The sequence below is a fragment of the Dermacentor albipictus genome, chromosome 1, assembly GCF_038994185.2.
Source record: "Dermacentor albipictus isolate Rhodes 1998 colony chromosome 1, USDA_Dalb.pri_finalv2, whole genome shotgun sequence".
Classification (NCBI taxonomy): Eukaryota; Metazoa; Arthropoda; class Arachnida; order Ixodida; family Ixodidae; genus Dermacentor; species Dermacentor albipictus.
The window spans coordinates 394078354-394090651 of NC_091821.1; the positions used below are offsets into that span (position 1 = coordinate 394078354).

A 12298-nucleotide genomic window follows, 5' to 3' on the forward strand; every position below is an offset into this window, starting at 1 on the left:
ACAAAAAATATGTGGAGCCAAAGTTCAGTCGAGAACTAAAATCGGCCCGTTGCATTGCCGGCTTGTTGCACCGATGAGCGTTCGGCGCACTCAGCGTTCAGTCGTGCTCTGACGGAGGCCCAGCCCGCACTGCCGGCCGCGTGCCGATATAGCTGGATGGAGACGTCGGGCTGACTGTTTTTGGAAGTTGGGTGGCCAGTGAAGCCAGCTTCCAACAATTTCTCAACAATCGGCCAATCATTGGCAGTCGGCTAGGGTTGCTTGGGTATTGGCTATAATCGGTCGTGGAAATGGCATGTGTGTTTTTTGTATATGGATCCATGCAGTTTCATACCAGTAACGTCTACTGGCACATACGATGTGCCTGCAGTGCAACCTACTCATGGCCCATGGAAGAAGGGAAATAGAATCGTGCATTTGTGACAATATTTCAGACAGACATGCTTATTAAGTGCACTGCTACAGCCGGATTGCATGGTATAGTATGCTATTGAATATTGTATAATACAAATATTGCATAATACGGCAATCTTTTTATTAGCACTGTTCCTGTTGGTAATTTGTACTTTTTATGTCTTTACCGTTTGAAATGCCCCCCTTGCTTTATGCCGTGCCATAGGGCATAAAGCAAGGAGGGCATTTATTTATAAATACTGATCCACTAGCCTCACAAAACAATGGTCCTTTGCGACTGAAAATGTGGGGCAATTTACAGGCACGGTGCTCGAACTTTGAGAATGGCTGAACAAAATCGGTGGACTGCAATGCATTATGTGCACTCAGTGTGTCATCATCAGCCTATTTTATGTTCACTGGAGGCAGAAGGTGTCTCTCTGCGATCCCCAATTACCCCTGTCCTGGACCAACCGATTCCAACTAGCGCGTGCATATTGTCGAATTTCATAGCCCCACCTAGTCTTCTGCCGTCCTCGACTGCACTCTTCCTTTCTCTTGGCACCCATTCTGTAACCCTAATAGTCAACCGGTTATCTAAACTACGCATCACATGACCTGCCCAGCTCCATTTTTTTTCTCTTATTGTCAATTAGAATATCGGCTATTCTCATTTGCTCTCTGATCAGTGAGTTCAGTATACACTTAGGCTGAACTGCGACACTTGGTTAAATTGTTAAAAATAAAGGGGAATAATGAAAAGTCACTTTTTCTGCAACACATGCGTAGTGGCAGACGTCATACTTTGTTTGAAAACCTACAATATTGTTTCATTGCCAACTTTGGTACACATTACGGTTTATTAGTGCTGACACCATTTGGTCACTAGAAATGAAGATGCTTACATAAGCTTAGGCAAAAGCTGTTGTCTTGCAATGTAAAAGGAAGGTGTGGGAGAAAATGTGTAGAGCACAAATATGTTTCTTTGTGAACGGTGGGATAACTATTTCGGTATTGGTGCTATGTATGGACAAAAAGTATTTTTTGCACTGTATTTATTACTTCTTTACGAGAATATCAATTTGATGTTTCTGCTATATTACAGTGGCACGAAATCAAGGGCTTGACAGCAGCTCATCTGGTAGGGAAATAATTTGGCACAAAAAAGACACTGACCACAGTCTAAGTGAAAATTTTACTGTGGTTGCCTTTCTTAATCGTGCTTTTGTAGTGACATCTAAAATGAGGATTCAAATTTCAAGGATCATATAGACATGATGAGTGGAGTTAACTATAGCACCTATCAAGCTGAAGCAAACATGGACAGTGAATGTCTTCACCGCACCTAAAGCAGTGCTTCCCAAGGTACCTTGCCTAGTAGCCGTAAGTGGAGGGAGTATTAGCTGAGCTACCAGCTAGTTTGTAGAGGTATAGGTCTACAGTACAGCTTGCAGAAGATGGCTACTACCTGTGGCCTGAACTAGATCAAGCTGGGCGGTAGACGTCTACTAGCTAGCTGCGTGCTTCCTGGGGTTCGATTTGCCTGCACTACCTGAATCAGTTCCATAGGTGCTGCACCCTGCCATTCGTTTCAGCGGCGCAGTAATGGTGTCCTTTGAACCACGCCGTTCGTTTCACAAGGTGCAGGGGTGATTCACGATTTTGCGGCGCCCTCTCTACTGTCGGTGCCGACTTGATGCATACAGACAGGTGCGAAACAGCATCGCTGCAGACGACACGGCACGCGGGCGCAAGCGCCGTTGTAGCCCGCTGACGCGCGTCTGCTGTGTCAACGTAAGTGCAGGTAGCGCTTTCGCCTCGGAAGTTGATCATACCAGCAGTTCAGGATCCTCTCAAACACTCCATGCAGATTAGTCGGACAACTGATAACGCTTGCACTGCGTCTCCACCTCGGCATTCGTTTCGAGTGTCGCGCTGTGCATGCATCGCAGAAATCGAGCTGCAGAACCTCTGAACTGCTCGTGAATCACCGTCGACTGGGTTGACAGTGGCGCAGGCGAATCGAACGGATCTGCACCACCCTCAACCTGCACTTCTATGTTTGCGTGTTGCGGTAGTACTGGGGCGCGTAATTACCTACGTATGCTCACAACTTAGATCTTTTCAGCAGATATGTTTGTTTGCGTGAATCGGAAGAGCCCGTGCCGCTCATGCATCTGCCAAAATCGTCGCTGTGCTCTGCTGCACAAGGCAAAGAATGAACATTTCGGGCAGAGCAATATGCAAGACCTTGAAAACTCTGATGACACAGTTGGCATCTACAAAGGGGCGCCGCGTAATCAACGAAGTCTGTCTCAATTGCAGCGCGACACTCATTGCCACAGGTTCGCGCTTTCGACTCCCAGGCCAAGCGGCAAGTCAAAACACGACCGCTCACTTTTGATCGTGCCCCGCCATCTATCAATAGAGCATGTATGCGGTAACGAAGTCTATTACAGCAATAAATTATGCAATCTGCTGTTTGTCGTGTATCCCGCGATACACAAAACTCAAGTACAAGCCACAACCATGCCACAACGGCCACAACTTCCAAAACACGCTGCGCGCACTACACGTGACCACATAAACGCTCCAAAGAACAAAAAGTAAACTAGATAGCTGCGTGAAAAAATCTGTTCTACTAAGCATTTTCACAAATAAATAGAACGTATGAAACGTTAGAATTCACTGATACGCTACAAAAAGGTACGCAAATGTTTTTGTACGACATTGAAAGCTTGCGCCATCTCTTGGCACACAATGATGTCAAAATGCCTCGCGTCTTGAAGAAGTTGCTAGTGCATGATTTCTATCACAAAGTCAAATTTGTGACATATTGGCACAGCATAACTGTGTTGCTAATTAAAAGAAAGTTTCTAATTGTGCTTTTACATGAGACTACAGAAAGACTTAAGGCTTATATTATTTGAGTGTCAAGAAATATTGATTCACATGGTTCAGTTCACTGGCTTTTGAAGCACGGTTTTCAAGTGTGCAGTCTCTAGACTCGCACGGCTTCAGTTAACGCTCAGGCCTCTCCTCAAATCCTCGAACTAATCTTTCGCCTTTTACTAAAGATTACCGTGGGGAGGGGCATTCCAATGAGCCTATAGGCCAATTTTTGAAAGGCCCTGTCCGTTTGGGCGGGGCCTAGCAAGGAAACTAAAATCAGACTATGCAGATGTGCCGAACACGTTCATCCGTCACTGGAGGATGTCGGTGTTCCATTCGCTTTACCAAGGAGGACAAGCTGGCACATGCAGTGGTGTATCCGCACGACTGGCAGTTCTGTGGGCGGTTCTTCCGCCGCCCCCTTGGCTGCAAAGCGCATCCAGACGAAGGACGGGGTGAGCATACGACCGTACCGGACAAAATAAACATGGCGGCAACACTCGCAGCGGCTGCCGTCCGCCTCGAACCTGTGAACCTTTCACTGTGTTTGCTTTAAATATGAGTCCAGAACCTGTGTGAAGTACCGTAAGAATAATAACGCTGTAATTTAAGATTGCTTATTTCGTGTGCACCCATGTGCTAAACCCAGAGGACGCTACGACGTTTTGTTGCTTAGCACAATGTCGTGGGTTCGACGTCTCTGCCGCGGCGGTCGCATTTCGGTATGGGCTGAATGCAAAAATACTCGTGTACTTTTAAAAATAGATCGCAGGTGGTCAAAACTATTTCGTAGCCACCTCTCCTACCCCCCTCCCCTCGGTACCCCTACTAGCGTGTCTTGCTTTATGACGTCAAAGACTACCATCTGAAGACCCACGAACAAGCTACGGCCACACCTGTCTTAAGTACAAGCAGCCTACTACACGCGTTGCTAAACGCCTGATGCGGGGCTACGGACCCACGACACATGTTGAAGGAAATGTCTCCGCCAGAAAGAAGTTCGACGCATGTGTTTGACCGGTAGGCGGCCTAGAGAACCGTCACGTGGCCCTGGAATCTCTCCTGGCTTTTGCCAAAGAATTTTGCCAGCGTAATTAGTACGTCGCTGAAAATACCGCAATTAGGTGTATACTGGCTGTGCCTACAAATGCCTCACTGACACTTCGATAATTAGGGTATAAAGTCTTTGGTTAGAATATAAAATATAATTGCCTAAATAAATCCCATTGATAAAAAGTTATTGGCAGCTACACTATTGGAAACACTATGCACTAGGTTTTCTTCGAGTAATGCAATTGTTTTTTTTAATTAAGTACATGATAGTTAAATAGGACACCCTGTATGTATTATAATCGCAAGCGTCACGAATACTTTCATGTCGAACCTTCTGGACACAAATTTAAAGCAAACACAAGCATCAGTTTGAAACACACTGTTGAAACTTAGAGTCAAAGGTCCGTAGCCCCGCATCAGGCGTTTAGCAACGCGTGTAGTAGGCTGCTTGTACTTAAGACAGGTGTGGCCGTAGCTTGTTTGTGGGTCTTCAGATGGTAGTCTTTGACGTCATAAAGCAAGACACGCTAGTAGGGGTACCGAGGGGAGGGGGGTAGGAGAGGTGGCTACGAAATAGTTTTGACCACCTGCGATACTTTAACGTCCATCTATTTTTAAAAGTACACGAGTATTTTTGCATTCAGCCCATATCGAAATGCGACCGCCGCGGCAGAGACGTCGAACCCACGACATTGTGCTAAGCAACAAGACGTTGTAGCGTCCTCTGGGTTTAGCACATGGGTGCACACGAAATAAGCAATCTTAAATTACAGCGTTATTATTCTTACGGTACTCCACACAGGTTCTGGACTCATATTTAAAGCAAACACAGTGAAAGGTTCACAGGTTCGAGGCGGACGGCAGCCGCTGCGAGTGTTGCCGCCATGTTTATTTTGTCCGGTACGGTCGTATGCTCACCCCGTCCATCGTCTGGATGCGCTTTGCAGCCAAGGGGGCGGCGGAAGAACCGCCCACGGAACTGCCAGTCGTGCGGATACACCACTGCATGTGCCAGCTTGTCCTCCTTGGTAAGGCGAATGGAACACCAACATCCTCCAGCGACGGAAGAACGTGTTCGACACATCTGCATAGTCTGATTTTAGTTTCCTTGCTAGGCCCCGCCCAAACGGACAGGGCCTTTCAGAAATTGGCCTATAGGCTCATTGGAATGCCCCTCCCCACGGTAATCTTTAGTAAAAGGCGAAAGATTAGTTCGAGGATTTGAGGAGAGGCCTGAGCGTTAACTGAATGCGTGCGAGTCTAGAGACTGCACACTTGAAAACCGTGCTTCAAAAGCCAGTGAACTGAACCATGTGAATCAATATTTCTTGACACTCAAATAATATAAGCCTTAAGTCTCTCTGTAGTCTCATGTAAAAGCACAATTAGACACTTTCTTTTAATTAGCAACACAGTTATGCTGTGCCAATATGTCACAAATTTGACTTTGTGATAGAAATCATGCACTAGCAACTTCTTCAAGACGCGAGGCATTTTGACATCATTGTGTGCCAAGAGATGGCGCAAGCTTTCAATGTCGCACAAAAACATTTGCGTACCTTTTTGTAGCGCATCAGTGAATTCTAACGTTTCATACGTTCTATTTATTTGTGAAAATGCTTAGTAGAACAGATTTTTTCACGCAGCTATCTAGTTTACTTTTTGTTCTTTGGAGCGTTTATGTGGTCACGTGTAGTGCGCGCAGCGTGTTTTGGAAGTTGTGGCCGTTGTGGCATGGTTGTGGCTTGTACTTGAGTTTTGTGTATCGCGGGATACACGACAAACAGCAGATTGCATAATTTATTGCTGTAATAGACTTCGTTACCGCATACATGCTCTATTGATAGATGGCGGGGCACGATCAAAAGTGAGCGGTCGTGTTTTGACTTGCCGCTTGGCCTGGGAGTCGAAAGCGCGAACCTGTGGCAACGAGTGTCGCGCTGCAATTGAGACAGACTTCGTTGATTACGCGGCGCCCCTTTGTAGATGCCAACTGTGTCATCAGAGTTTTCAAGGTCTTGCATATTGCTCTGCCCGAAATGTTCATTCTTTGCCTTGTGCAGCAGAGCACAGCGACGATTTTGGCAGATGCATGAGCGGCACGGGCTCTTCCGATTCACGCAAACAAACATATCTGCTGAAAAGATCTAAGTTGTGAGCATACGTAGGTAATTACGCGCCCCAGTACTACCGCAACACGCAAACATAGAAGCGCAGGTTGAGGGTGGTGCAGATCCGTTCGATTCGCCTGCGCCACTGTCAACCCAGTCGACGGTGATTCACGAGCAGTTCAGAGGTTCTGCAGCTCGATTTCTGCGATGCATGCACAGCGCGACACTCGAAACGAATGCCGAGGTGGAGACGCAGTGCAAGCGTTAAGAAAAAATAATGTGACGCCATGTCCGTTAAAAGCAGAAGTGACGTCATTTTGTTTTCGAAGGCGCGAAATTTGTTTTGTTGTCCTTCCTTTGGAGCTATATATTCAAATGCCCCGCCATTCGACTTGATGGGCGTTTCGAGCTTTCAGCGTGGAAAGCGATGCAGGAAAGGCCAGCCGTACGGTTGTCGAAATCGCACCCCTGCACAGAAGATACTTTCGTTGGAGGCCGACGAAAGCTTTAGGTGTAGAGTTCTGATCCTATCGTCGGACGCCGAGCTCGTCGGCCGGCGCAGTCGCACGAAAACAACTACACAATTAGCTGGCGGTCGTAACTCACTACTTTTGACTGAACAGATTAAGAAGAGATGAAGCTGCCCGCGTCACCAAATTCAGACAAACTTCGACAGGCAAAAAAAAGCACAAACTGTCAGGGGGGCGTATTTCAACAGGTGAACTTTACGAGTGCGCCTTTCTGCCCATTTCAAGACGTGCATTGCATTGAGAGTGATAGTGGTGTCACCCCCTGTAACGATGGGCACCGAAAATAAATGCATTTATCAATAACAATAAAATTGAATAAACTTGTATTTTCTTAACTCGTCACGAATATATAAAATTGACCAGGAATTTTATTTTCGTTGAATGAATCTAACTGTGCCTCGCTTGAATTAAAAAACGCTTTTTTCTTTCCCAATGTTTGTTCCCTCCAAAGATAGTCGCGCTTCAATCGCTGCTCCCATAACCCCCCTTGCTGATGTCGCTGACAATCTGCACTGAACCGCTTTTCGCCTGAAGATTCGCAACCTGTTTGGATCGACCTTGGTTCGAGCACCGTGCTTGTAAATTGTTCTACATTTCCGGAGACGCAAAGGACCATTGTTTTGTGATGCTAGTGGATCAGTATTATTTATTTATTCAAAATGACTTTACAGGCCCTATGGCAGGGCATAAAGCAAGGGGGCCATTTCAAACGGTAAAGACATATAAAGTACAATTTTCCAACAGGAACAGTGCTAATAAAGAGATTGCCGTATTAAACAATATTCGTATTATACAGTATTCAGTAGCATACCATACAATGCATGCCGGCTGTAGCAGTGCACTTAATAAGCATGTCTGTCTGAAAAATTGCCACAAATGCACGATTCCATTTCCCTTGTTCCACGGGCCATGAGTAGGTTGCACTGCATGCGCATCGTATGTGCCAGTAGGCTTTACTGGTATGAAACTGTATGGATCCATATGCAAAAACCGCATATGCCATTTCCACGACCGATTATGTCCAATGCCCAATAAGTACCACTATCGCGACAGGTAAACTGCACTCTAAATGGTTGCGTGCACTACTAATGACAGCAGAACTATTGAAAGTGTGTGGAGAGTGCATTTTAAGGAACATGCAGCAGGGCTGTTTGCTGTCTCTCTGCAGACACAACGTTGCATAATGGCTCAGAGATGCTTAAGTGAGCAGTAAAACATGCAGCTTATTTCATAAATACAAATGTGATTCAGTATTGTTGCTATGAATATGACTAATACAGTGGGTCCTTAGTAAATGCAATATTTTTTTGCAGGGGACCTGAAAATTTTAATTATCACTTGATGCAGTAAAAAATAAGGTTGTCTTCAATAAAATCGTAATTCAGATGTTTGTAAAACTGGTACAGCGCCCAATTAGCTCTTTTCGAGAGCATCACTAAATACAGTATACTTTCCTTCAAATAATGCAAACAGTGCAGAGAAAGAACATTCTATAACTTAAACGGAATTGTAAGCTTAAAAGGCAGCCAAGGCGCATTCACAATGCTCTCTTGAATATATTTTTCCAGTGATCGAATGATCTAAAAGACTTGTTTTGCCAAAAATCATGGCTGCAGAAACTATACCATTGTCACACCACATACACGCAAAAATGATTTGTGGTATTTTCAAAAATTACCAATTGTAAGTACAACTGAACTGTGACTCGCCTACAACAAAGAGCTCATTGTGGGCCCTGGAACCATATGTTTTAATTAGTAGGCCCACTTTTTCTGCCAGCTGGAAAGGCTTTCACCTTGGAATACTTTGTTGCAAACTTCTACGGACAACCGAGACTTCCATCCAGAAAGTTGGTCAATGAGATCACAGCGATGGAACTTCCCTCTTTGTGCCACCTCGGGGAGAGATGCAGCTGCTTACACAGGGATTACGCAGCTCCTTACACCGCTTGGTTCTCCACGCAGCGCGTAATTTTCAAGACGCCATCTTATTTCCCCCTTCACTTTTATCGACAGTCATTATTTGTCAAATAAAACATTTATTTGATCAATTAGTGGCGGAAGCTCAGCCATAGCTTTGCGGTACGAAGTCAAGAAAGGGCACAGTGTGCACCGATCAATGTGTGATTGGCATGTGCAAATAACATTGCTAATGAAAGTTATAGCAGGTCGAAAATGCGGCAACAAGACAAGATGGTACTCGGCACCACTGCAGTTGCGTAAAATTGGTTCCGAGCGCTCTGGGCATGAACAGCTGTGCGTCTTGGAAATAAAGTCCTTGCGCCGACTCGGTACCACGACACTTGAGAAGTCTTTTCGGGAGCAGCTTTGAGCAGGCGAATGCGGCTCCTAGCCTATCTTTCGTTTCATCCCTTAACCCCCACCGCCGTGTCTATAAGTAGCAGAACTGCCTACCTTTCCTTCCTCTTTTACTCCGCACGGTACGGTTACGCACGCGGTTTAAGGTGCCACCTATCGTACCAACAACCGTTCAAGAATTTTCAAACATATTTCGTTAAAAGTTCAAGAGTCTTCAATCTCGTCCCACAATGTATCGGACGTCCCGTCGTATGCCATGCCTCTCATATCCATTAGAGCAGAACCGACTCCTGCCGATACAGCCGTGTGGAGAGCCATATTCCTCTACTGCTACAAGTGTTATAACAGAACGTCATTTAAGTACCGTGCTGCATACCCACAAGTGCGTCACTGAAGTGGTGCCATTGCGCACGCGCAGAAGGGTGGGATACATGATGGTGCGCGTGCGCGTTGCTGTCGAGCCTTTTCCGCGAATGATATACCAGTGCAAAGTTCCCGATCTGCGATAACTCTGAACACTGTTTCAAAAGTGCCTCACACGCCAAGCGTGCAGCACCGGCCACCATCGAGATGGGATTCTCGGTGGCCCCCATGTGGAGCGCACTACCACCGGCTTCTTAGGTAATGTCGTATATCTGACTGGCTCCGAGGAGGCAACAAAGTTATTCGGCGGTGAATTCGCCATCTGGTCGGGTGGTGATGAGGCCCCATGGTCTGCCATGTGTCTCGAAGATGCTTCTCCGCTAAATGCCCTCTAAGTCGGGCTATGGCCCCCGCAGGGCGGTGACTGCCTTCCAGACGCAGTAGGACGCCACACAAGTGACGCCGGATGCGGCGAGGGCTCCCGTGGCGGCGACGAGCAGCACGTGAGGAGGGTGCCGCTCCAGGAAGGACAACTCAAACGGCCGCGCATCCACACCCTGCAACATTCCAAGAACCATGCCGTTAGGTACCAGTGAGCGGCGTCGCCAAATAAGCTGACGTTTGAGGCTACCAACAGTGGTTCTAAGCCGTCAAAGCAGCCTATTGCCAGCTAGAAATTGCCACCTATAATTGTGGTTATAAACCGTAATGAACGTATTGCTCACACTGGCTTATACATTTTGCAGACGCAGGTGTGGTGTGGTCAAGTAGATGGCCACACTCTTACATTTTTATTGCAGAGTGGAATCGCGTTCGGGTATCGTACTCGCGCACCGTGGCTCCTGTTTCGTTGACTCTGTGGAAATCGTTTTAACAGGAACAACATGACGGTAACCACTGCGTGTAGCGAAGAAGGGATGGCTACCCTTTGAGAAAGTGAGTGAGCGATTTATTTGGGTGATGAAATTAGAAATGTTGCCAACAATCGTGTCGCCAGGATCTCCACAAACAATAAATTGTATGATGAGAGGATAACATGAGGTGACATGAAAACGTTGCCGCAATAAATCAATTTCACAATTACGCTTAGACAGATAATATAGAAAAATAAACAGCATCGAAACGGCACATTCTGCAGCTCCTTTAAATAAATACGAGTCCGTCAGCGAATTCAATCTAATTAACGTAAACTAAATAAACACACAAGGAAGGGCCATGTGTTAATACATGGTTAAAATATCAGTTTCATTAACGAATGTTATTAAATATCTTAGAGCACATCACTGCAATGACCCGTTATACTTCACGGCCCAAACAACTTATCTGCACTATCGGGAAGGACGATCACCAAGGCAAACTTCCGGCTGACCTTGTGAGGACGCTTGCGTAGCTCGGTCGGTGTAGTTGCAGAATAGTATGAGAGATGGCGCGAGTGTCGCGCTGATAACGCCGCCAAACGGCAGGGTTACTCGGGCGCAAAAGGGAGCAGCCTCTTGCTCTTTTACTTGGGGCCGGGGAATCGCGCAGACTTCTCGCGGTGCTTCGGGGCGGGGCACCGGGATGGACGAACACAATCTTTCGAACGCACCCCCATTCGCGTGAATGTACACGCGAACGATTGGGCGTTGGCGTCTGTCATGGGGCGAACATATTCGCTCGATGTCTTATCGCGGTGAGTTGGACTTCCTCGATTTATCGCGCGCCCATCGGCATGTTATATTGGTGTAGTAATTCGGCTGGCTAGATAGGTGTATAAAATGCGCAATAAGTGCCCTTTCGATTGCTTGGCACCACTGTGCTGTCGTTCCTTTGCCAAAGAGCACGAATGAGACCCACAACATCAAAGCATATCTTTGCTGTTCAATACATAGGACATCATATGAGAACGCAGGGTGTCTACAAACCGGGAAAACCTGGAATCCTTAGGGAATTTAAGTAGTCTGGAAATACTTAAAATTAAATTATGGGGTTTTACGTGCCAAAACCACTTTCTGATTATGAGGCACGCCGTAGTGGAGGACTCCGGAAATTTTGACCACCTGGGGTTCTTTAACGTGCACCTAAATCTAAGTACACAGGTGTTTTCGCATTTCGCCCCCATCCAAATGCGGCCGCCGGGGCCGGGATTCGATCCCGCGACCTCGTGCTCAGCAGCCTAACATAGCCACTAAGCAACCGCGGCGGGTCGGAAATACTCAGGGAAAACTCAGGGAATTTGTGCTTCTATCAGGGAAAATTGGCTGCAACTTTATTGAAAAGGAACTAACGTCGCGCTTATGCTGGCTCCAGTAACAGAGGAATCGCAACAAATCGTCATTGACGCCGTGTCATCGGCACGATGACACGGCGTCAGGGTAGCTGCCAGGGTAGTTAACGACCGATTTTCCAGACGCCCGATTTTTCGGACATGCCCGATAATTCGGACGGCTTTGCGGCACTACTGCGTACTCCATATAGTCAATGTATATTGCCCTGACTGCAAGTTCAAAATGGCATTAATCAAAGTCACCACCGCCGCCATTTGGATTATCTCGCCGCCTCGAACCGGCACTCTCGCGCGCAGATACGCTGACAGCCGTAGCCACCACCGCCGCAACGCTAGGCCTAGCTGCTACTACGTTCGCTATTAGGGTTCTCT

The 12298-nt window shown here is 46.7% G+C and overlaps 2 protein-coding genes and 2 non-coding genes across 5 annotated transcripts in view; 2 read left to right on the forward strand and 2 right to left on the reverse strand.

Moving 5' to 3' along the window:
• LOC135914650 (histone deacetylase complex subunit SAP130-like) overlaps nucleotides 1-12298 on the forward strand; it is a 612247-nt gene that overhangs the window by 594885 nt on the left and 5064 nt on the right. The window lies entirely within an intron of this gene.
• On the forward strand, nucleotides 3418-3540 carry LOC135915073 (U5 spliceosomal RNA). The gene has a single exon (XR_010568502.1). It is a non-coding gene; the product is annotated as a U5 spliceosomal RNA (small nuclear RNA).
• On the reverse strand, nucleotides 5457-5579 carry LOC135915079 (U5 spliceosomal RNA). Its single transcript, XR_010568504.1, has one exon. It is a non-coding gene; the product is annotated as a U5 spliceosomal RNA (small nuclear RNA).
• The window catches only part of LOC135914670 (amine oxidase [flavin-containing] B-like), a 54118-nt gene continuing 49418 nt past the window's right edge, over nucleotides 7599-12298 (reverse strand). Inside the window, exon 15 of the mRNA XM_065447609.1 lies at nucleotides 7599-10217. Coding sequence (XP_065303681.1) covers nucleotides 10062-10217 — 156 coding nt within the window. The 3' untranslated portion in view covers nucleotides 7599-10061. The remainder of the gene's footprint in view (nucleotides 10218-12298) is intronic.